Source organism: Arachis hypogaea, chromosome 1, assembly GCF_003086295.3.
Source record: "Arachis hypogaea cultivar Tifrunner chromosome 1, arahy.Tifrunner.gnm2.J5K5, whole genome shotgun sequence".
In the NCBI taxonomy this organism is placed as follows: Eukaryota; Viridiplantae; Streptophyta; class Magnoliopsida; order Fabales; family Fabaceae; genus Arachis; species Arachis hypogaea.
The window spans coordinates 7,526,663-7,549,655 of record NC_092036.1 but is presented as its reverse complement, the minus strand read 5'-3'; the positions used below and the strand labels follow the sequence as shown (position 1 = coordinate 7,549,655).

General features: G+C 28.3%; 3 protein-coding genes, 1 long non-coding RNA gene and 1 other non-coding gene across 5 annotated transcripts; 2 read left to right on the top strand and 3 right to left on the bottom strand.

Moving 5' to 3' along the window:
* Nucleotides 1–6,394: 6,394 nt before the first annotated feature.
* Nucleotides 6,395–9,734, top strand: LOC112793723 (peroxidase RIP1). The gene is made up of 3 exons (XM_025836242.3): nt 6,395–6,655; nt 7,904–8,098; nt 9,023–9,734. The coding sequence occupies exons 1-3, from the start codon at nt 6,395–6,397 to the stop codon at nt 9,587–9,589; spliced, it is 1,023 nt and encodes a 340-aa protein (XP_025692027.2). The 3' UTR covers nt 9,590–9,734.
* A 325-nt stretch (nt 9,735–10,059) lies between these two features.
* On the bottom strand, nt 10,060–10,133 carry TRNAI-AAU (transfer RNA isoleucine (anticodon AAU)). Its single transcript has one exon. It is a non-coding gene; the product is annotated as a tRNA-Ile (tRNA).
* Nucleotides 10,134–15,343: 5,210 nt separating this feature from the next.
* On the bottom strand, nt 15,344–18,710 carry LOC112793786 (cationic peroxidase 1-like). Its single transcript, XM_025836245.3, has 4 exons — nt 18,431–18,710; nt 17,363–17,554; nt 16,633–16,798; nt 15,344–16,025 (listed from the first exon to the last, which is right to left on the bottom strand). The coding sequence occupies exons 1-4, from the start codon at nt 18,647–18,649 to the stop codon at nt 15,637–15,639; spliced, it is 966 nt and encodes a 321-aa protein (XP_025692030.1). The 5' UTR covers nt 18,650–18,710; the 3' UTR covers nt 15,344–15,636.
* Nucleotides 18,711–20,267: 1,557 nt separating this feature from the next.
* On the top strand, nt 20,268–21,266 carry LOC140183892 (uncharacterized). The gene is made up of 2 exons (XR_011880396.1): nt 20,268–20,614; nt 20,806–21,266. It is a non-coding gene; the product is annotated as an uncharacterized lncRNA (long non-coding RNA).
* Nucleotides 21,267–22,289: 1,023 nt separating this feature from the next.
* Nucleotides 22,290–22,676, bottom strand: LOC140178636 (probable inactive receptor kinase At5g16590). The gene has a single exon (XM_072215844.1). The coding sequence runs from the start codon at nt 22,674–22,676 to the stop codon at nt 22,290–22,292; it is 387 nt and encodes a 128-aa protein (XP_072071945.1).
* Between the last annotated feature and the right edge of the window lie 317 nt (nt 22,677–22,993).

The following is a 22,993-nucleotide window of genomic DNA, read 5'->3' as shown; positions in this document are numbered from 1 at the left end:
TTAAAGTAAAAATTTAAATATGATACAATATTATTAATCATTTTACTAATTATTTTATATATATTACATATATTATATATTAAAAGTGTATACACACACACACACATATATATATATATATATATATATATATATATATATATATTATATCGGGACGGGTTTAACCTAAACCCGACCACTCCGCCTTGTTAAAATCCGCTCCGATGCGGGGGCGGGTAATTATCCGGCCCGAACGGGTAGAAGCGGAATGAGTATCCGTGGATTTGGGTAGTGTTGCCACTCCTACAACTAATTGCCGATAAATATATTAGTGATTATGTCTATTACCACTAAAAATGAAATAAATAGTCGCTGAAAGTAATTTTTTTAATAGCCTATGTTTACCAAAAAATAAAAAATACATCAGTTGCTATGTATTTATATAAATACATATATTATTTAATAATATTTCATATTTTAAGATATATTTTATAATAATTATTATTATTTAGTGTTTGATTTTTTATGCGTACTAACTTGATTAATTGTTTTTTTTTTCAATTAAACTAACCGCCATTAAATCTTATATATTATTTAAAATTTGATTGATCCCCAACACATCCCAAACAAGGTCTTCTTTTAAATTCAAAAATTTAAATTTGAGACCTAATAATCAAAGTACCTTCATGTGATAATATATACTAGAATAATTTGTGTCTGCCTAAAAATTTTTATTAAATTTGTATGTAATAACAAATTAACAATATAATATAAGTCTTCAAACCATTGATGAAACAATTAAGATACATAAAATTAAAATAGTAATATTATATATATATATATTATTTTAATTATCAGATTGTATTGAAAATATCTTTGTTGATATACTAAAGAATATTATAGTATATATAGAAACAAAACATACTCCTCCTAACTTATTTTATAAGTAATATATAAAAGGAGTAAATACTAAAAAAAGAATTGACATTACGGTTTGTCTTGTAGCCTTCACATACTTTGATGGTATTATTCTTCATCCTTTTTTTTTTTCTTTCATTTTTTAAAAATGGCATCATTCTATACCAGTTTCTTGATATGTATGTTTTGTCCTCGCTAACTCATCACTCTTGAATATAATTGTTGGATATATAACACAATGGTAAACAAATTGGTAGCGTGTATACAAATAACATAAATTTTAATTCAACCATATTACGTATATTAAAAAAATCAACTATCAGATTAGTTATATGTATAAAATACATATTAAAATATAAAATATATATTAAAAATAAATTAAATAAATATTTATACATAAATATACATAATAAATAATTTCATAATTAACTTTTTGTATACACATAATTAATTTTTTGTATACATAATGAATTAATTAGTTTGCATCAAACAAAAATTTTCTTGATTTAGGTTCAATTCTAACAGCAAAGAATATGTTATTGTGGTTTATTAAGACAATTTTACTTATTATTACTTTAAATTCGTAAGCGAAAAGATGTTAATAATCTTATTTCAAAAGATTATATTAATGGATAGATAGGGAATAAATGTAGCACACGCATATGCATGCTAACTTGCTTTCCATTACCTTTATTTGTCATACTTATGTCTAGGATGGATTCAGACAAAAATCCATAATTAATTTCTAACCAGCTAAGTAATCGATTTAAGCCATGTTTATAATTAGTTATCAAATAATAATTTACTAATACTAGACATAGATGGCTACTAGATATAGATGCTATGTGGGTAACACGTAAAAATGGTATTGAAATATAAAAAACTAATAAAGATTTAAAAATTAAAAAACTCTACTCTCTTCTTCTTTTCTATTCTTTAAACAATTCTGTGATGAGTTTCAATATCGACAACATTATGTCTATCTTCTTTTGAATTTAGTACATGTACAGCGGAAGGTATTCTATGAGAGTTTGGAAGTTAGGAGAAAGACTGGTATGATACATAGTGATTAACTGGTATGATGAGTTTTAGCAGCTTAAGTGTAATTGGATTGGAAAAAAATACTTGAGAATTCGGATATTTATAGAATAGTAAATGAGACTTAGTCATTTTTTAGAAATAACTTCAAATAGTCATAAATAGTTATTTTCTTACATAGTGAAAATTTACTCACATATTTGATGTGGTTATTACTTAGTGGTGAATTGGTGATAGTCAAACAGAAAGTATCTAACTTATTCCTTAAGTCGGGTCGGATATGATAAACTGTGTAGACCCACATCTTAGTTGGTCTGATTCCATGTGGTTGAGACCATAGGGACAGGTGGCTACTGTTGGATTGAATAGCGGATAACGGCCTAATTTGATGAGAATTGATTGTCGCAGAGTAGACATTTTAACTGGACTTATGTCCTTGAGTCTAGGTATAAACGCTTACAATTTTTTTAACCATAAAATATTACTGAAATAAAGAAGGAAAAAAAAAAAAGGATGAATTGGTTCTTAGTAGCTAACTCATTTGTATGTAAAAATGTTTCCTTTGTAATAATATTATCATCTGAAATCCTTCATGATCACGTGTGTAGTGTATAATAAGATTGTGTTTGCTTGTTAAAATATGGACACTAATTATTATTAAACACAATGGTACATGTTTACTGTTTATTTGTCGAGACACAAAATTAAATGGATACAATAATACACAAATACACATAAAATATATGTATTTAATGTTTCTCCTTAAAATTGAGATACAAAAATACAGTACATAAGACAAAATTTTGACTTTTTATTTCTAATTATTTTTGAAATTATCAATTTTATCCTCGTATCTTTTTTTCACTTTCTGTTCTCTCTCCTCCCTGCTTCCTCCTTCGTCCTCTGCTACTAATAATTTTCTCTCTTGCTTTCTTCTACCATTGTCGCCGTTACTGCCGCCATGCCATCTTCACTTCATCCTTTCTATCTCACTCTTCAAATTCTCTTTTATTTGTCTAGATCTGCACTCTCACACTTGCAGTTCAAATCAACTAATACCCCAAAACACAAATAGAGAGAGAGAGAGAACTGGATCTATAGTGGAGGCTATGCGTGCGATGAATCTTAGTCAAAATCAAAGACTATTGACGGAGATGAACAATTTCGCAGTTATCGACAGTAAAAGAGGGATGAGATCAGAGTTCCAGCCGAAGCCGAAGACAACAGCGAGACCGACGCTGACCACAAAGCCATCAGCGAGCGAGTGAGATTCTAGGTATTGAGCGTTTACAAACGTTCTCAATTTTGCGCCACACGACTTGGTCCCTCCACCTCCATTAGCATACTTTTTTTTCTTTCCTTGTTTATATTTGGTTCAATTTTTTTTAAAAAATAAAAATAAAAAGTGTTGAGTTAATATTGATATAAATTTTTTGCTGAGTTTCTAATAGTAATTTAGGTTGATGTTAAAATTTAATGGTGATAATGGTAAAAAATAATGATAATTGTAATAACAATAATAAAGTATATTAAAAAGGATAAAATTAACATTTGATTTATATACATATATTTTGTATATTATTATCAAATATATTATAAAATTTATATATTTTTATATTTATGTATCTTTATATATTTTTATATGTGTCCATCTATCTTAAAGACACTAACTAAACACAGTCTAACATTATTTTACAATGGACTTTGGAAATCATTGGTTACAATTTCAAAAAGTTAAGTAATTGATGAATAACCACACCCAAAATAAAATAAAATACGATAAAAGAAGCTTATTTATTTCCTCATTCTGGATGAGAATATAATCGGGAAATTATATATATATATATATATATATATAAAGTTGAGAAAAATAAAAAAATAAAGAGTATTATTTCTTCCTAATAAATAAAAGTAATAAAGTGATAAATACGTGGCTTTCTCTTTACCGCGGTTTGCAGTATAATATTTAGAGAAAATTTTGTTCTCATCTCAAAGAAAAAATATGAAGAGGCAATGTATGTTTTATATAATGTGTACAATGCGATTAAATTGAAATTAAAATTAAATTAGAAGCAATTAATTAATTTTAAATAATTTTTAATTTAAAATTTAAATTAAATTATTATTCCCGTTAATTATGGCAATTAACTAATTTTGAGTAGTTATGACAATTAATTAATTTTGAGTAGTTTCTCATTTAAAATTTGAATCAAATTATGATTTCTGTCAGAATCAAATTAGGATTATCTCCCTCTCTCAATATGATGTAAACTTCTCTCTCACTCTCTCCACGAACCAAAAGCCAGTACAATGCCACTACAGTTACCAGTCGCTGTCGGACATCGCGCTGACACTCTTCCGACTGGCACCGTCGTCCGCACAGGCCATCGTACGTAGGAAGGACGCGTATATTGTGTGAGTCGAGCTCGCAGCAGCGTAGCAATCAAGACGTCAAGCGCCTCCATCGCAGCCGGTTTGTGCCTTATTCCTGTCGCCAGATATTCACTTTCTCTATGAACATGGATGGTTATTCTTGAGTGCTTAGTTGTAGACAATGATTGCTGGTTATGATTTATACACGTTCACATTGGATGTTCGTTTTTGTATGATTTTAGATGTTCACTTTCTCATTTTTCATGGATGTTTATGTTTCGAATAATTCAACAAGACCCAGGAAACAGTGCTGGGATGATCCGAGCGCGCGGTTCGGGGCTGCAACTCACGTCGGCGACGCTGACAGTTGCAGGTCACGGATGTTCGATCGCGTGAGAAGTGACGGAGGTTCTTCCGGCAAGGACGTTGGCGCGAGGAGGCGGAGCGCGACAGTTCTGGTCGGTAGGAACAGAGGCTACACGTCGCGTAGAAACAAAGCGGTAGAACGCAGGTTGCTGCGCACATGGCGGGACGGCAAAAAAGGAGGTTTTTTGTCGAACAAACAATGAAATTTTTTGGAGGGTAGGTAATGGTGGGTGATGAAGGGTTAATGTGAAAGAATATGGAGTAAATTGGGGGGTAGATATCACAAAAAGTAATTAGAAATTAAGGATAATGATATTTAATTTACATTATTAATACATATCGGGCCAGATAAACAATCCATTATACATATTGTATAGATATTTCATTGTCTCCCTAGCGGGACTCAGAAAGAAATATTAAAATAACACTCCTCTCTCTTATACGTATATATATATATATATATATATATATATATAATTTTTAAAAAATTTTTTAATTTATTTTAAATTTTTTGTGTTAACAAATATTAATTTTATTCATTTTTAAAAGAAAATAAATTATTTTTTATAAAAATACTCTTTAACAAAAATTTTATTTTATTGTCATTAAATTTTATTTATTAAAATATCCTTTAATAAATTACTTTTTTATAATTAAATTATATATTTTTTTAAAATATTTATTTAAAAAATTAATAATTAAATTATTTTTTTAAGATACTCTTTTAATAATTTTTTAATTATTAAATTGTGATTTTACCAACATTTTTATTAACAATTATAGTTATATTTTACTATCAATTTTTCAATATCAATATATATTATTTTATCATTAAATAAAAAAATCTTGGTAAAATTATTTTTTGATATCAATATATATTAATTGTTATACATATTAACAGTAGTAAGATTTTTTTATTTAATGTTAAAATAATATATATTGATATTGAAAAATTAAATAGTAAAATATAAAAATAATTATTAACAAAATTTTTGGTAAAATTACAATTTAATAATTAAAAAATGATTAAAGGGTGTCTTAAAAAATATTTTGATAAAAATATAATTTAATTAATAAAAAATAATTTATTAAAGAGTATTTTGATAAACAAAATTTAATGACAAAAAAAACCTTTTGCTAAAGAGTATTTTTATAAAAAATAATTTATTTTTTCTTAAAAAATAGATAAAGTTAATATTAGTTAAATGTTTTTAAATTTTTAGAAGAAATGATTTTATCATAACATGATATCAAAATTTTTATGACTAAATTTCTAAAAAGAAATTTAGCATAAAATTAAAAAAAAAATATATATATATATATATATATATATGAAAAAAAAAGTTTACATAAACTCAAAATAGATTGCAAAATTAAAGTGGAAAATAATAATGCTCTATAAAACTGAAAAATCAAATAATAAAATATAACTCTTATCCCAAAAATTACGCAATTAAAAAAAAACTATAATGTATGTTAGAAAAAGGGAAGACTTTTCTTATTATTTGACTTCACCTTGTAACGAACGTGATGAGGCAGAGTTATGGAGTAGCACAATCCAGTTGTATTTGATGAACTAAAATATTGTATGTATAGATAGAGCCAACCAATTAAATTAAACTATAGTTCTTAATTAATTTTAAATGTGCAAAAGTTTTCTATTGGCTTACCTTATTGCTTCTATATAAATAAACCATATACGATCTCACTACCCAATGCAATGCACAATAACAAAACCAAGCTTCAAGCACCAACAATAATGGCTTCTTTTTCTTATTTGCAATGTTTGCTTGTGATTGTTATGGTGACAATGATGATTCCGACTACAACAAATGCAGCAGCACTCACTCCTAATTTCTATAAGAAAGTTTGTCCAAAAGCATTGCCAGTGATAAGGAGAGTGGTTCAAAAGGCAATCAATCGGGAAAGGCGCATGGGAGCTTCTTTGCTGCGTTTGCATTTCCATGATTGCTTTGTTAATGTAAGTTGTTGCCTTTGCATTTCTATCACATATATATATATATATATATATATATATATATATATATATATATAACATTTTCTTTAATGATGAAAAGTCTTTTTTGATTATTTTGTATAGGTTTTCTTTAATTTTTCATTTGTTGAATACTTTTTTTTTTCTAAAATTAATAATGAATGAATTTTAAATTTTTTATTATAAAAATTTTAATATTATATATATTATAAAATTACTTTTTTAATATATCACCTTAAGTAAGAGTTTTTTTTAGTTTATTTAAATTTTTGTATAAATATTTTTTTATCTTTCAGAAATAACAAAAATTTAAAGATTGTAAAAATTTTGATATCATATTATGATATTTTTTCTTTTAAAAATTTGAAAATAATAGGAGAAGATAAATAAATAATTATATTTTTAATATGATAGGATGAGATACATAACTTTTTTTAAAAAAATTGGAAGAAAGATAGAGAGACTGAGAAATTGAGATAGAGAGACAAAAATTGAAAGACAAAGACTGAAATAAGTCTCAATATTGTATTTGATATAAAGTGAGATACAGAGATTAAAATAAGAATGAAGTTTTAATTTAATTTGCACAAAGTGTAAAATTAGAATTAATTAATTGAAATGTGGTATTAGATATAAAATATTATTAAATTTCAGTCTCCTGTATATCTACGTTTTGGAGGAACTGAAATATTGAAATTTTAGAAATAGAGATAAAAATTTTAGTAACAATCTTTGAATCAACAAATATGATACTGAATCTCAGCTTCTTAATTTCTGTCCTAATAACTCAAAATAAACATTACCTAAATAAAAATAAAGAAATTATATCATTTAAACTATAACTCGTTGGCACATAAATAATTATTATATCGGTAACAATGAAAAATGACATTTGCACGGCTTTTTATATACCTTCTTTTCATGATATAAGAAAAAAACTTGTACAATAATTTCTTTCATTTCTATATCAATTATTTTTAATGCCAAAATTAGAAAGTGACAAAAGAAGCGTATGTATAAAGAAATAGAGCATATAATAATAATTTTTCTGGTGTATTTTGCAAACTACTATACTAATGAATCAGTAATTAATTATATATATTATTCATATTCTAGGGAAACCGAACAAATTAAAGTCATGAAGATAACATATAAACACGTGACTTGTATTATTTATTGTAGGGAAATATATCATATAGTTAATATTTAAATTGTTGATGAATATACATACAGGGTTGTGATGGATCGATTCTGCTAGATGACACGAAGAACTTCACCGGAGAGAAGACAGCAAAACCAAACCTTAACTCAATCAGAGGTTTCGACGTGGTTGATGAGATTAAGGCTGCTGTTGATAAAGCTTGCAAACGACCTGTCGTTTCATGTGCCGATATCTTAGCTGTTGCTGCTCGTGACTCTGTTGCCATTGTATGTCCACAATCTTTTAGATGATAATAAACTACTTAATTATTTCTTTCTTCAAAAATGTTTTAAAGCATATAAGAATTTTATTACAAAACTCTTAAATTAGTTAAAAAAAAAAACTAAATGAAAACTATTTATTATATACAGAGATATAGGAATAATCTAATTCAAAATTTTCTATGAAGACCTTTAGAGAGTAGCCAGACCTTTTATATGTATTAAAAAAATATTTGATGTGCATATTAAAAATTAGTAACAAATAGTTATAATATATTTGTATATATTTTTATTGTTTTACATATTTTTTTAATAAAATAATCGATTTCTAAAATAGTTAAACATTTCAGAAAGTAATTAAACATTTTGGTAGTAACATAATCAAATTTTTTTGTACAGTGAGTTAATAATTAAAATAGTCCTTAAAAGAATGTTTTACTCGAAAAATTAAATATCTTAAATTATCTCTAAAATATATAATTATGAATTAGAATGGTCTTTTCATCAACTTAGTTCACTAATGTATTTTTCAAAATCCATTAATTAGTTTAAGATATTTGATTTTTCAAGAATAAAATTGATGAAGACATCATCTTGAGACACTTTAAATTATTAACTCATATCATGATGGTATATAGTATAGGTGGCTACTCCAATGAAGATTTAATGATTGTCATTATGTGAAGATATATCATTTTAATCATTGGATGATAAATTATAGGATTTTATTTTATTTGAAGTAAAAATGTTATCTTTATTTAAAGTGTTGCAAAATAAATAAGTTATACTTTTTAAACAAAAATTATCATGAAAAAATATTTTTAACATCTTCACGGGAGTAGTTGCTTATATTATAATCATGGTACATATCATTTTGAAAAAGTGAAGAGATGAGAGTAACCCGTTGCATGTTGTGTTTATTAATAACAGTTGGGTGGTCCACAATTTTGGTACAAAGTACTATTAGGAAGAAGAGACGCAAGAACCGCAAACATAACCGCCGCAAATAACAACCTACCAGCACCATTCTTAAACTTCACACAATTGGTTACAAGCTTCAACAACGTTGGACTAAACACCAAGGACCTAGTTGTACTTTCAGGTGGCCACACAATTGGGTTTGCAAGGTGCACAACGTTCAGGAACAGAATCTACAACGACACAAACATTGAAACTAATTTTGCAACTTCTCTAAGGAGGAATTGTCCTAGGACTAGTGGTGTTGGGGACAACAATTTGACACCGTTGGATCCAACTCCATCAAGCGTTGATAATTTGTACTACAAGGCGTTGTTGGGCAAAAAGGGAATTTTACATTCGGATCAGGAGTTATATAAGGGGAATGGTAGTGAGAGTGATAAGTTGGTGGAGCTTTATAGCAAGAACCCTTTTGCGTTCGCTAGAGACTTCAAAAATTCAATGATCAAAATGGGTAATATGAAGTCTCTAACTGGAAACAATGGTGAGATTCGGCTCGATTGCAGAAGGGTTAATTAAATTAATTAATTAATTATTGGATGATCTTACTATTTTGGACAAGAATAATAATAATAGTAATATGAAGGTACCTACACGATGAATAATTAATTATGTAATACTAAGGTTATTATCAAGTCAATATTCAAAATTATTGATGGATGGATTAATTTGTGTTATTTGATATATTTCTATTGTTGAAGTGATATATTTCTATTGTTGAAGTTATTGATGACTTAAAATGATATTTCAACCTTAAATGGGTGTCCACTGTCCACTATCTTATTTTAAAAATTTGTCATGGGTCATGATATTGTTAATAAATTATAACTATGTTGTTTTTGGTCAGATAATAAGTTTATTAACTCAATGTCCGCTAGGAAATAACATGACCCAAATTGCCTCATCTTGATAAAACTTTCGGCCCAATTTGGCTCAACGAAACCTTTTTTAGAAACATAATTTATAAAATAAGAAAGAGACCAAAAACATGGCCCATGCAGGTCTCGAACCTGCGACCTTCGCGTTATTAGCACGACGCTCTAACCAACTAAGCTAATAGGCCAGTTGTTAATAAGTGTTTGAAACTATTTATTTGTACATGTTTAGACATATGGTCTCAACCCTTTTTCTCCCCCTCTTTCTTAATCTGTCATATTTTTTCATAAAATTTTTCTTTATTCTATTAATGTCTTCTTTTTTCTATAATTATCAATGTTTTCAAGTTTATACCTTTTTTTTAATAAAATTATCACATTTTTTAGACATTATTTAAAAATCATTTATAAACTATGAGAGTATAAATGGGTACATATATAACATGAAAAGAATCAATTTCTTTTGGTTGATGCAAGATAATATAAATATTGACCTATAAAAAATTTGGTCTTTTCTTAAAAAAAATGTTTTCAAACATCCTATACAACATAAAAAGGACAAGTTACAAATTGATTGGAATTAAATTTATCAAATTACAACTTTTTAATACTACAGACGTATATGCAACTTTTTTATATCTATAGAAATCACTATAGAGTATACTGATTTTTAATTTGAACAAAATCACTATAGGGTGTAACAGTTTATGTGAGTTTGCATATTGAACAAAAACTGCTACAGAATATAATAGTTTTTTAGGAGTTGTTTGGATGAGCTTCTAAGAAAAGGTCTTTTTTGAGTTATCTTTTTTTTAAAGATCATATAAAAAAAGTAAAAATAATTGTATGTTTAGATCATAGTTGTAAGAACCGAACCGGTGATCAAACTGCTCAGACTATTGGTTCATTTGTTTATTGGTTCAACTGATAAATTACAAGTTGAACCGATAAAACCGATTCTATGTAAATAAAAAATATAAAATAGACAACTAATACAAAGATAAAGAGTGAACTACCAATCTGGTTCCTATCCATTTCTCAGAATGACAACGCGACCCCTCACCATAAAAACGTTCCACTTCGGTCTCTGTCCTTTACTTCCGTGACCCAACGCGGTCCCTGTGGGTTTTTTTTCCGTCAACTCTGAACGAAAAATGCTGACGAGTCAAGTTCAAAAATGGACAAGGGCCTAATTGTCTCTAAATTTAAATTGGTTAGGGATTTATTTGTCCCTATTTTTTAAATAATATTTTTTTAAATTTTTTATTCATTATATTAATATTTTTTTTAATAAATTATTGAATATATGATATAATAAGTACAAACTAATTAATAAATTATTCAAATTTAAAAATATCATTTATTATGAATAATTCTCAAATATAATTTTTAAATATATATAAATAATAAATATTAAAATTCAGTTACTACATTATTAATAATAATCCTATGATATACTATTAGTATTATGATCTAAATAATTTTTACAATAAAATAAAATCTAATGAACACATTATTTAATATATAGTAAAATTTTGTTGAGTAATACCAAATTTAATTTTTTTATCTCTTTAAATTAAATTAATAATTCTATTTGATATCTTGACACTAAAATACACTATGAGTAGGTTACTAATTCTTTAAATTTGAATAATTTATTAATTAGTTTGTATTTATTATACCATATATTCAATAATTTATTAAAAAATAATATTAATATAATGAATAATTTTTTTTAAAAAATATCATTTAAAGAAAAGGGACAAATAAACTCCTAACCAATTTAAATTTAGAGACAATTAGGTCCTTGTCCATTTTTGATCCTGACACGTCAACATTTTCCGTTCAAATTAAAGTTAACGGAAAAACACCCACAGGGACCGCGTTGGGTCACGGAAGTAAAGAACAGGGACCGAAGTGGGTCGTTTTTATGGTGAGGGATCGCGTTGTCATTTTGAGAAATGGACAGGGACCGGATTGGTAGTTCACTCCAAAGATAAATATAAAATTAGTTAGTACTACTACACTAATATCTTAATTTGATATAATAAGAATAACAATCCATAATATCAGTAAATTTCAATACTAGTATCAAAATGGATAACTTTAATCATAACACTAACATTAAAATAGATAAAGTAAATTAATAAATTTTTAATAAAATTTATATTTCTATTAATAATGGTGCATAATTAAAAATATAATTAATTCAAAAGATAAAAAATATAAAATTAAAATTAAATTAAATATTTATAAAATTATTTAATTCAAGAATTTACATTATAAGTATCCTTTGTCATGTAAAATCTTTAGAAACACAATGGCACAGTGGTAACAAGGAGACAATGTAACTAGTAGGTCCCTAGTTCGAAGCTATGGATCACATGTGGAGCATAGAGTAATAACCAAACCGAATCAGGTTAGACTAGTTTCTTTCGGTTCTTATTGATTTAACCGGTTTTACCGGTTCATATTGGTTTATGGCGATTTTTATCCTTAGACGGTCCAAAAGGCGAATCGAATTGATTTATGGTCCGATTTATCAGTTTTCTTGTTAAACCAGCCTGTCCGGCTCGATTTTATAACTATGGTTTGTGCAAAAAGATTTTTTTTATCTATCAATTATATTTCGGTATAATAATATAAAAGTAATTTTTTGTATTTATTACGTAAAAAACATCTTTTCTTAAGAAAAAAAGATCTTTTAAAAAAAGATGTAAATTGTAGCTTCTCAAAAAATATATTTTTTTTTTATTTTTCTAGTGCTTTTACTTTTACTACTAGAAATTTGCCAAACACGTTAAAAAATAAAAAAGATATTTTCTTTTATCAAGATAATGTCACCTAAACAAGCACTTAAAGAAACTGTGCTGCACATAAACTGCGAGTGGCTATAGCGATTTTTGAAGAAATGTTGCCTTGCATAAACTGCGGCACACTGTAGCGGTTTATATATAGGGAGGTTGTCTATAAACGAGACCTCAGTGCATTGATCGATACCTGGATGCAAATGAAAAAGAAAGTCGTCAAACCCATGCGGAATGAGTATGGAGAACCGCCAGAAAATCCAAGACTGCAGTAGCTGAAGAAGACCGTCCAAGTTTGTGACATCTCCGTTGGCCACCCGATACATGCATCGATATAGCCATCCCAATGCCCCCAGTTATAACGGTCCATCTCATTAAGCCTCGCCACAACAGGCAACCGCCGAATATGTATCCAATTCGAACTCTTGTCACCAAACAGCTGAATGGATAGCAGCATCACGATGTACGCACGTGCGTACATGCATACAGTATCCTCACTCGTATCAGTTGGTAGCACGATAAACCTCTCATGGAAGCATGTGAAGTGGAATGTGAACTGCTTGACCTTATTCGGCGATGACATCTCATTGAATAACTCCTGAAATCACTCCCATACCGGTCTTCCATCCTCTATAAACTAATCGAAGTCTGTGAGGCACCCAGTAACAACCTTCCTATCCACGGACAACCCCAATTGATACGCCACATCTTGCAGCATGATAGTGCACTCTCCGAACGGCATATGAAAAGTATGCATCTCAGGATGCCACCTCTCAATAAATGCGCTGACCAGAGGCTCATCTAACTAGAACCAATGAGTGTTTAGCCTAGTCTTGATACAAACCACCCTTTTTTAAATAAGATATGATCTATCATGCATAAGCATATTCTGTTGCCTCCAAAATTGTAAATACACCTACTTGACTGTATGATATGAGAAAAATAATCACACCCTAATTAAATTCTAATATTTATAAGTCTAAACCATAATTTATAAGAATAAAAATATCCTAATCCGATACAAAAACTAAGAGTGTATTACCTATCCAATCTTTTAGAAGTGACAATAAAAAAAATAAAGAGATCAATATATTAAAACCTAATTAATAAATTACTGGTAAAAAAATACTAATTTTATTTGCTTTAAAAAAGCGAAGACACATTTTTTTTCATAGTATAATACATGTTTTCCAACTAATTATATATTAACTAAATATTTAATTTAATTCTCTTAAAATTGTTTATAAGTCTAATTTATTAAAATAAAAAAATACGTATCACCATCTAAATAAAAATATTGTATGAATGTATATACTCTAGAGCAGGTAAAAAATGTACAACTTTTAAATTTATAAGTCTAAATTTAAAATTTTAACTCTTAAAATTTAAATATTAAACTACAAATCTTAAATTCTATATTATAATTCCTATATCCTAGATACTAGATTTCATATTATAAACTTTAATACTTAAAAGACAACAAACTTACCTCTTTATTGATGTCGCCGACAACGTAAGCAATGCCATTGAGTTGGTATAAGCAATTTTCGTCTGCTATAGTCCCACTTAATTATGGCTCTCCTCTAATAATCCCAAATTCTCTCCAAGCCTCCTCCTCCTTCTCTCAATCCATAACTTTCTCTCTAACCACAACTTTCTCTCTCTAGCTAAACTTTCCCAGCTTACCAAATGAAGAATCTGTTACTGGCTAAAACGATTTTATAGGCAAATCACATGTAAACCACAGCACCCTTCCACGATTTATGCAAGACAATATTTTTTTCAGAAATTGCTATAGCCATTTGGAGTTTTTGTGCAGCACAATTTTTTCAGAAACCACTATACTCTGTAGTGATTTATGTTCAACACGTAAACCCAAGTAAATCACTATACTCTGTAGCAATTTATGTTTAATTTAAAAACTATTACACTTTATAGCGATTTTTATAGATATAAAAAAGTTGCATATACGTTGTCTGCAACAGTATTAAAAAATTATAATCTAGTAAATTTAATTTCCAATTAATTTATTTAATTAACTTGCACACTTAAAAAACCAATACAACATTCCATCCATTTAATTTGTTATACACACTGGATAATCAATGTTAAAAATATCGAAGGAACTATAAATTAAAAGATGATAATTATTAAATTGGGTACCTTTGGCACTCTGCTTCTTGTTGTAAGTAAAGAGTGACAAAGGTTTTAAATTAATTTATTATTAGCATTACTACTTAATTCTCAGGGAAAAAATCATAGAAGAAAATAATTATTTTATATTTGTGTTTCATAAACTTTAGTTTTTTTGATCGACGAATTATAATTCAAATGGCATAATTTCTTCGTCTTCACCTAAAAGTCTCGAATTCGAGTCTCACTTCTAACTTAAAAAAAAAAAACTTCGGCTCCTTTGCATAGGAACCGGTTCTTAGACTTAGTTGCGCTCATAATATATATGTAACTTAAAACACACTATATATTCACCTTTTTGAACGAATAATACCACATACACTTTATTTTATTTTAATTTAAGTAATAAGTATCAAATTGATACTTTTATAGAACACTACTACAGTATGCATATATAATTGATTTCAACACAACACCTTATATAATTCAAATTCTTAAGACTCATTAGTTAACACCAAGACAATTAAGTAGACATTAATCATAGAGAAAGAAAACCACAATACATATAAAGCGATTTTGACTTTATGATCATTCTTTTGGTAAATCATACTATATTCATTACTCAATATTCATCACTCAATGCGTGACAAAAGTGCTGTAACTACGGTTTTGTCATATTTTAGCCACAATTTCTTTTGTGACTATAACCCACTTCTTTTATAGTGATTTTCTACTAATAACAATGTTTAAATTAATTAACTTTGGTGCAATTGGCACGAATCTGGCCAGTTGTACCAGTTAAAGGGCTTAAATTTCCCATTTTGACCATAGCACTAGCGAAGTCAGCAAAGAAAGCTGAATAACTGTTGCTATAGTTAGTGACAAGAGAGTTAGTGGAACCGCCACTAATAAAGAGCTGCTGATCAGAATGAAGAAGGCCTTTGTTGTTGACAAGGTTCTTGAAGTAAGCATTGTCAAAAAGCACATTTGTTGTGACATCAAGTGCTGTGAGGTTGCTGTCTCCATCACTGCTTGGACAATTTGATTTCATTGATGTTGCAAAGTTTGTGTCAATGTTTGTTTCATTGTAGATTCTTCCTCTGAATATTTGGCATCTTGCTTGTCCTGTTGTATGAGCTCCTATATACATATATAAAATTAAAATAAATTAGATAACAAGATTAATCTCCTATATATGTTCTTTCCTTAGCTTCTACATAATATTATTAGGTATACATTCTCAAATTAATAATGAATTATATGTGAGAGGTTTTATTTTATTTGGAGTATTATATATATATATATATATAGTGCATGCTATGGAGTTTATGATAGCGACAATATCTTAAAAAATATTGTTAAAATTAAAATATTTTTTTATTATTTAACAATGTATTTTAATTTAAAAATAAAAAATATTACTAAAATATAAAAAATATATTTTTAATTTTAACGATACTCGTATATCTACTGTAGTTATTATAATTATAGACAGTATAAACTCGGTTTATATATTATGGTGAAAATCCAAGTACAGTTAACTACACATGAAGTTAATAGCTGAGAGTCGTTAAATGATATGAATGATTTGACTAAATTTTCATCTAACAGCTCTTAATTATTAACTTCAAGTGAAGTTGAGTGTACCTGAATTTTCACAGTATATTATATATGTTAATCCATTAATTTTATATTTAATTTTAGTAAAATTCATATTTCATCTAATAATAGTTTAGGTTATTATTACCTGAGAGGACTACCATCTCTTGAGTGGTGAAACCCTTATTGGAGAAAGCAGTTATGAGGCCACTAAGATCCAAAAGAGGGGATGGAATATCCTTAGTTGCTGCATCTTTGCTTGCACTTGTTGAATCTCTTCTTCCCAGTCCAACATTCCATGATGGACCACCCAACTTACATATATACACATTCAATATCGTCAAATATATAATTCATTCATTCTTATATCTCTTTTTGAAATAAACAATTTAATGGTATAATATCAAAATTTCTATATCAAAAAGGTAAAAACTCAGGAACAGTCAACTTCACGTGAAGTTGATAACTGAGAGTCGTTAAATGATTTGAATGATTTAACTAAATTTTTATCTAATGACTCTCAGTTATAAACCTCACGATAACTTCACGTGAAGTTGACTGCACCTGAGTTTTTACCTATCAAAAAATATAAAATTTTAATAGAAGGCAAATTAAAAAAATATAAATCTATACAAAAAATTTACACATTTAAAAGAGATTTTTGTGTAAAATAATTTAATTTTTGGAATAAATTATTTTTTATGAGATTAAAAGATATATTAAAAGTATAATCATTTATATATATGTATGTTGCTTTCTTCCATTTAAATTTTGGAAAGAAATGACTTCATATAACAAATATAATTATCTCTCTTAAATTCTACTCTATATATATGTTGAGATATATAATTGAATATATGTATATTAAGTAAACTTACTGAAACAACAGAATCACGAGCAGCAATAGCGAGAATATCAGCACAAGAAACAATTCCAGGACAAGCACTCTCCAATTGAGATTTGATGTTATCAATTACATCAAAACCTCTAACAGAATTCAAATTTGGAGCAGCTGTCTTCTCTCCCGTAAATGTTAAAGTGTCATCCAATAGAATTGATGCATCACATCCCTACAACTTTCAAATCAATACATATATAATTATATATACACACAAAAGTTTATCCATGCATAGAACACATGAAAATATTTAATTTATTTATTATGAACAATTTATCAATATATATATATATATATATATATATATATATATATATATATATATATATATATTTGTCTTTTATCATGGTTTAAGAGAATTATATATTTTTACTAATGAGTTATAACTCAAATGACATACTTTTTTCATACTTATCTTTTATCGTGAGTTGAGTTTTTCTATCTTTAATAATAAAAATATTATATATTTTTACGATAACGAACTATATAACACGTGTAAAAATCTAAAAATAGTTTGTTTATATGGTATATTATTGGCTTTTCATATATACACTACATACATGTTCCTTCGCTTTTTAATTAATTATAACCAAAATTGAATGAGTAAAGTATTTTTTTATTTATAAAAAATTGTAAAATATTTTTAAATTTTATTTTATTTAAAATTTTTTTAATTTATAACAAATATATTCATGACAATTAATTTTTTTAAAAAATGACCAATTTAATAATTTCACAAAGATCTTTAATAACGTAAGTTAGATACAAATTTTGTTAGGAGCTCTTATATTGTCAAGTAATATTATAGTTGAATTAATTCTAAAATTTTTAAAAATTTAGCTGTCAGGAAAAACATATAATTGATGCAAATAATTTTTTTAAAATAATTAAAATAAAATAGAACTTAAAATTATTTTAAAAATTTTTGATGACCTTTAAAAAAAATTTACCCAAATTGATCTCATAACAAAAACTTGCTAATAATTAATTAGATAGAGATGATAAAGGAAACTAACTAACTAGCTAGAAGGGAAGAAAGAAAACTTGCATTAACAAAGCAATCATGGAAATGAAGACGAAGCAACGATGCACCCATTCGATGCTCTTTCGCCACTGCACTGGCCACTGCAGATTTGATTATAGAGAGTGCCTTGGGACATGTTGAATCATAGAAATTTGATGTTAGCTGAGATGAACATATGCCAAATAATAGGGAACAAATAAACATAATGTAGAAGTAATTATTATTTGATGAGTGGATAGCCATTTTCAAATATCTGATCTATATTATATGCTAATTATTTGTGCCCAATTTGCACTTGTGTTATGAGTTCTAGATATGATTAAGTTACCAAATAGAGAGCATCATTTATATAGGAGGGCATAGGTTAATTAATAATTAATTATGGTATCAACATTATTATTATTGGTCAGAAGTCAAAGCAACCGGGAAAGGAATCGCCCTCCCACTCCTTGAAATATTTATTTTTAAAAATATTTCCAAGATTGAAAAGTTAAAATATTAATTTTCACTTTTGATTTTTAGGACACTTGTTAACTAAAACCGAGCATTTATATACTCATATACTTGATCTCTTTAAAAAATAATTAAGTGAAGTTTCTATATTATTTTGAGTTGTGTATATTTATATACTGATGATTTGATGATATACCAGAAAATTAAAGGTGATATTTTATTCTGAAAAGGAGATAGTCCATTTTCCTAACAATGGAGGAAAACTAAAAATGATTAAGATTTATTTCATATATAGTCATTAGTTCATTAATTAGTAGAATAAGAGAATGAATGTTAGAGATATAATTATTTATATATTTTTTATTAACTTTAACTTTCTAAAAAAAGTAATTTTATGATACTTCCAATTCAAAATGTTCACTTAATTAAGTGCATTATTCTAGATGTACAATAATATTTATATTTGATGATTATTGTTATGCATTAAAGACTTGTAGTAGAACTATTTATTCCAAAATCAATACATTTAGGTAAAAAAAAAAATTATACATAAAAATTTAATTTTCTAGACTTTTAATCATAAAAATTTTAATATTATGCCTTTCTGACATAACATAATAAGGGCAATAAAACTGCAGTTTGCTAATTACTATTTCTATCCATTTTAACTTGTTGAACTTCTAGCTATCTCACGGATTTACACTTAGCTTCATCATCACTGGTTTGCTGTTCATATTTAATTACAACCTTGATCATAGGATTTTAGTTAATCTTAGAGTAGGCCAATCTCAATAACTTCATAATTTATTTGTCCAGAACACGCTTGGAAGATAGCCTAATCTTTAAGACAAAGAATAGTTGATGTATTCAACACATGTTCTTTCACGTTTTTCATCCACTATAGCGAGGATTATTTTAATAATAGTGACATAAGTCTTTATTAGTAAATGATTTGGACATATCGTTTAACCTTATTTGACAAGTGCTATTTTATATATAGAGAGTTAACATTTTAGTTTAATTATAATGCTTTTTCAATGGGTGTGATCTTTTGTATCTAAAGATAAACAACCATTCGTTTAGAATGTATGGTAAAATATTCTTGTGGTAATAAGTATGCATGGAATCTTATAGAAGTTTGTTAATATTTTAAATTTTAGTTGTTTTATTTAGTTAGAATTACGATTAAGTTTTATTATTTTGTTATTCAATAAGTTACCATTGATTGGAACTGTTTTCAGTGACAATCTCGTTAGAAATCAACTACGATACTAGTTAATTTTGTCAATTTTAATGTATGGCCTAACAATAAAGTCCACTAACATACACAAAAAAACATCCCACCACTTTTACCTACACTAACCCTACTTTATCTTTTCATCTTCAAAAGCAGTGAAAAAATGCAATTCAACCCACCACTCTCTTCCCACTCCCAATCACGCTCCAGTTTGATAGCGTTGCAAACCTAGCCCCAGGAAGGCACCCTTCACGTGCCGTCGCTGCCTCCGCAAAACCCATCTCGCACGTCATCGCTGCCTCACCGAAATTGACTCGTTGCGCTGTCGTTGTCCCGTGCATCCCGTTCCCTCGAACCATTGCTGCTCGTACACGACCCGACGCTGCGACAACAACCCGGTGCGAACGTGCTCTCCACGAAGCCATTGCCCGCATCCTTCGTGCGCCAAGGATTGTCAGTAGTCCCTTCGCCGCCAATGAATGTTTCTTTGTATTATAGTGGGATGTTTCTTAACACAGGTTTTTGAATGCTCCTTTTTAATTGATAAATGTTTATTTGCTATTTAAATGGATGTTTTTTATTATAAGATTGCAGATGTTCTTTTTATTTGGTGAATGTTTCTTTGTTCTCAGCTGATATAAGGTTTGAGATGTTTCTTTTCGTAGTTATTGGATATCTTTTTTATATTAGTGATGTTTTTTTTTTGCAGCGGCAGCACAACACTTGTGCGACGGTGGTCTGCCGATGACTCCAACCAGGCGACAGCAGCTCGAGGGGGGGGGGGTGGGGTGAGGTGCGCGCGATTGCTTCACTTGAGCGACTTCTCCCTGCAACGGAGATGTGACTGGCCGCTAGAATTCCCTCTAGAGGCAATGCGCGCGGTGCATTGCAGAGGCAGCGATGCAGCGATCTACGCGACGGGAGCCGGGACACTTCGGTAATGACAATGCGGAGAGATTTGTGTGAACGAGAACGTTGGCGCTATTGAAAAGGATGCTGATGCGATTATGGACTGTGATTATAGAGCGGTTACTTTGCCTATCTAGGGAAATTGATCTTCTCTAGTGAATAAAATATTTGAGAGAATAAAGTGTGATCTCTCGCCTTTAATTTTATAAGTGAGACCAAAATTAAATAAGAGAGAAAAAATAATAACAGATTAGATTAAATACTTGACACCATCTAATTTTTTTTCATTAGAAAAAATCCACTTTCCTTATCTATCTAGTCCTTATTATTCAAAATCTATTTAATGTTAATTATTCAAATTTTAATTTTTTCTAAAAAATTTAAAATTAATAATTATTAAATGTTGTTTAAGTTGACTGCTTTTAAGTGTTGGTTTCTATAACTTTTTTTTTCCGTTAGGGTTGTAATCGATTTAATCCATGTTTAAATTCAGCCAATTTTTCATTCAAAATTTATACTGCTATACAGAATGTCTTTTTTAGGATAACCTCCAACACTTCTTCCAATGGTTCCTATTGCAAGCACAAAAAATATACCTGCCAAGAGTTTATTTTGACCATACTATATCAATGGATCTATCGATTTGGAAAAACTCCAGCTCTCTTCAACGATCCCTTCAAACGTACATATAATAAGTATATATAGCAAGAGTTTGATCAGTTTTACGATTGGCTATTATCACATATTGCTGCATCGTGCTCGATCATTATTTTATTTGAGCATAGTCTCGAAATGAAATACAATCACGCCAAGCATTTCATAAATTTTGATATATATTATATATAAAAGTACATGCATGTGAACGTGCAATGATAAATAGAATCTAGTTAGTCAACATAATTATTTGCTAGACTTAGAAGCCAAGTTCTGCAAATCTGCCAAACTTGGGAACATTCCAAGCGTTTTTTTCAACTTTCAACTTTGACTTTCCGAGTGTCTTTCTATTCAAATGACGATTGCAATTTAATAAGAGTAATATTAGATGATGGAAAAGTATGTGGAACCAAAAGGATCAGCAAAAAACTAAACAAAATCACATTAATTTATATTAATAATTAATTTTAAATTTTTTAAATTTAAAATTTAAAAAATTTAAAATTAATTAGGTAAACCTAATTAAAACCTATAAAAGCCTTCCTCTTCTCTCTCACATTAACCTACCCACCTCCAACAATCACACACAGATCTCTCTCTTGCCAATGCTGCTGGAAGCGCCGACGACTTCTATGCTCTCCAAGTAAACCTATCTTCATTCAGTGAGAAATGAGTGGAAGCCGCCTTCTCCGTTAGAAGTTTCAAGAGCAGTATATCAAAACTGTAGACATCTGCCTTTTGTGATACTTTGCGAGAGTCAATGACCTCTGGGGCACGATAGCCGGAAATACAGTTGGGTGTGACGGTCGGGAGAGCAAGATGAGCAAGGCCAAAGTCGGAGACACGAGCTTCAAATGATTTGGTGAGAAGGATATTTGAGGATTTGATGTTTCCATACGAAGATGTTGGTCCATGTGAATGTAGGCATGCGACCCCACGAGCAGCGCCAAGGGCAATGGCAGACCTTGTTTTCCAATTCACGGGAGTTCCTCCGGCGTCGTTATATAAAAAAAACATTCATTTAATATGAAAAAAAAACATCCTAATACTTAACAAAAGAAACATCCAATTATATTTTAGTAAAAATAATTAAATATCTATAAATTTTTTAAAGAAATAGAGACATTCACATTTGCAATACAAAAAAATACGAAAAATATATAAAAGAACATCTATTTAGTATGAAAAAGAAACATTATGATACTTAGCAGAAGAAACATCCACATATATTAACTCGTATAGATTTTGAATTCACCAAAAATATTTTGGCTGGTTTTTGGCTAATACCTTTTTGGTTCCTAGCGTTGCTCTTAGATAATTAATTTTTGTCAATT

Bases quoted from the DNA above. Each gene is read 5' to 3' on its own strand.
- LOC112793723 (XM_025836242.3), top strand. From the start codon at position 6,395: ATGCACAATAACAAAACCAAGCTTCAAGCACCAACAATAATGGCTTCT. The intron at 6,656-7,903 runs GTAAGTTGTTGC...ATATACATACAG, and splicing joins TCCATGATTGCTTTGTTAAT to GGTTGTGATGGATCGATTCT. The intron at 8,099-9,022 runs GTATGTCCACAA...TATTAATAACAG, and splicing joins CTCGTGACTCTGTTGCCATT to TTGGGTGGTCCACAATTTTG.
- LOC112793786 (XM_025836245.3), bottom strand. From the start codon at position 18,649: ATGGCTATCCACTCATCAAATAATAATTACTTCTACATTATGTTTATT. The intron at 17,555-18,430 runs GCAAGTTTTCTT...TGAAAGTTGTAG, and splicing joins TCCATGATTGCTTTGTTAAT to GGATGTGATGCATCAATTCT. The intron at 16,026-16,632 runs GTAATAATAACC...ATATGTATATAG, and splicing joins AGAGATGGTAGTCCTCTCAG to GAGCTCATACAACAGGACAA.
- LOC140178636 (XM_072215844.1), bottom strand. From the start codon at position 22,676: ATGTTTTTTTTATATAACGACGCCGGAGGAACTCCCGTGAATTGGAAA.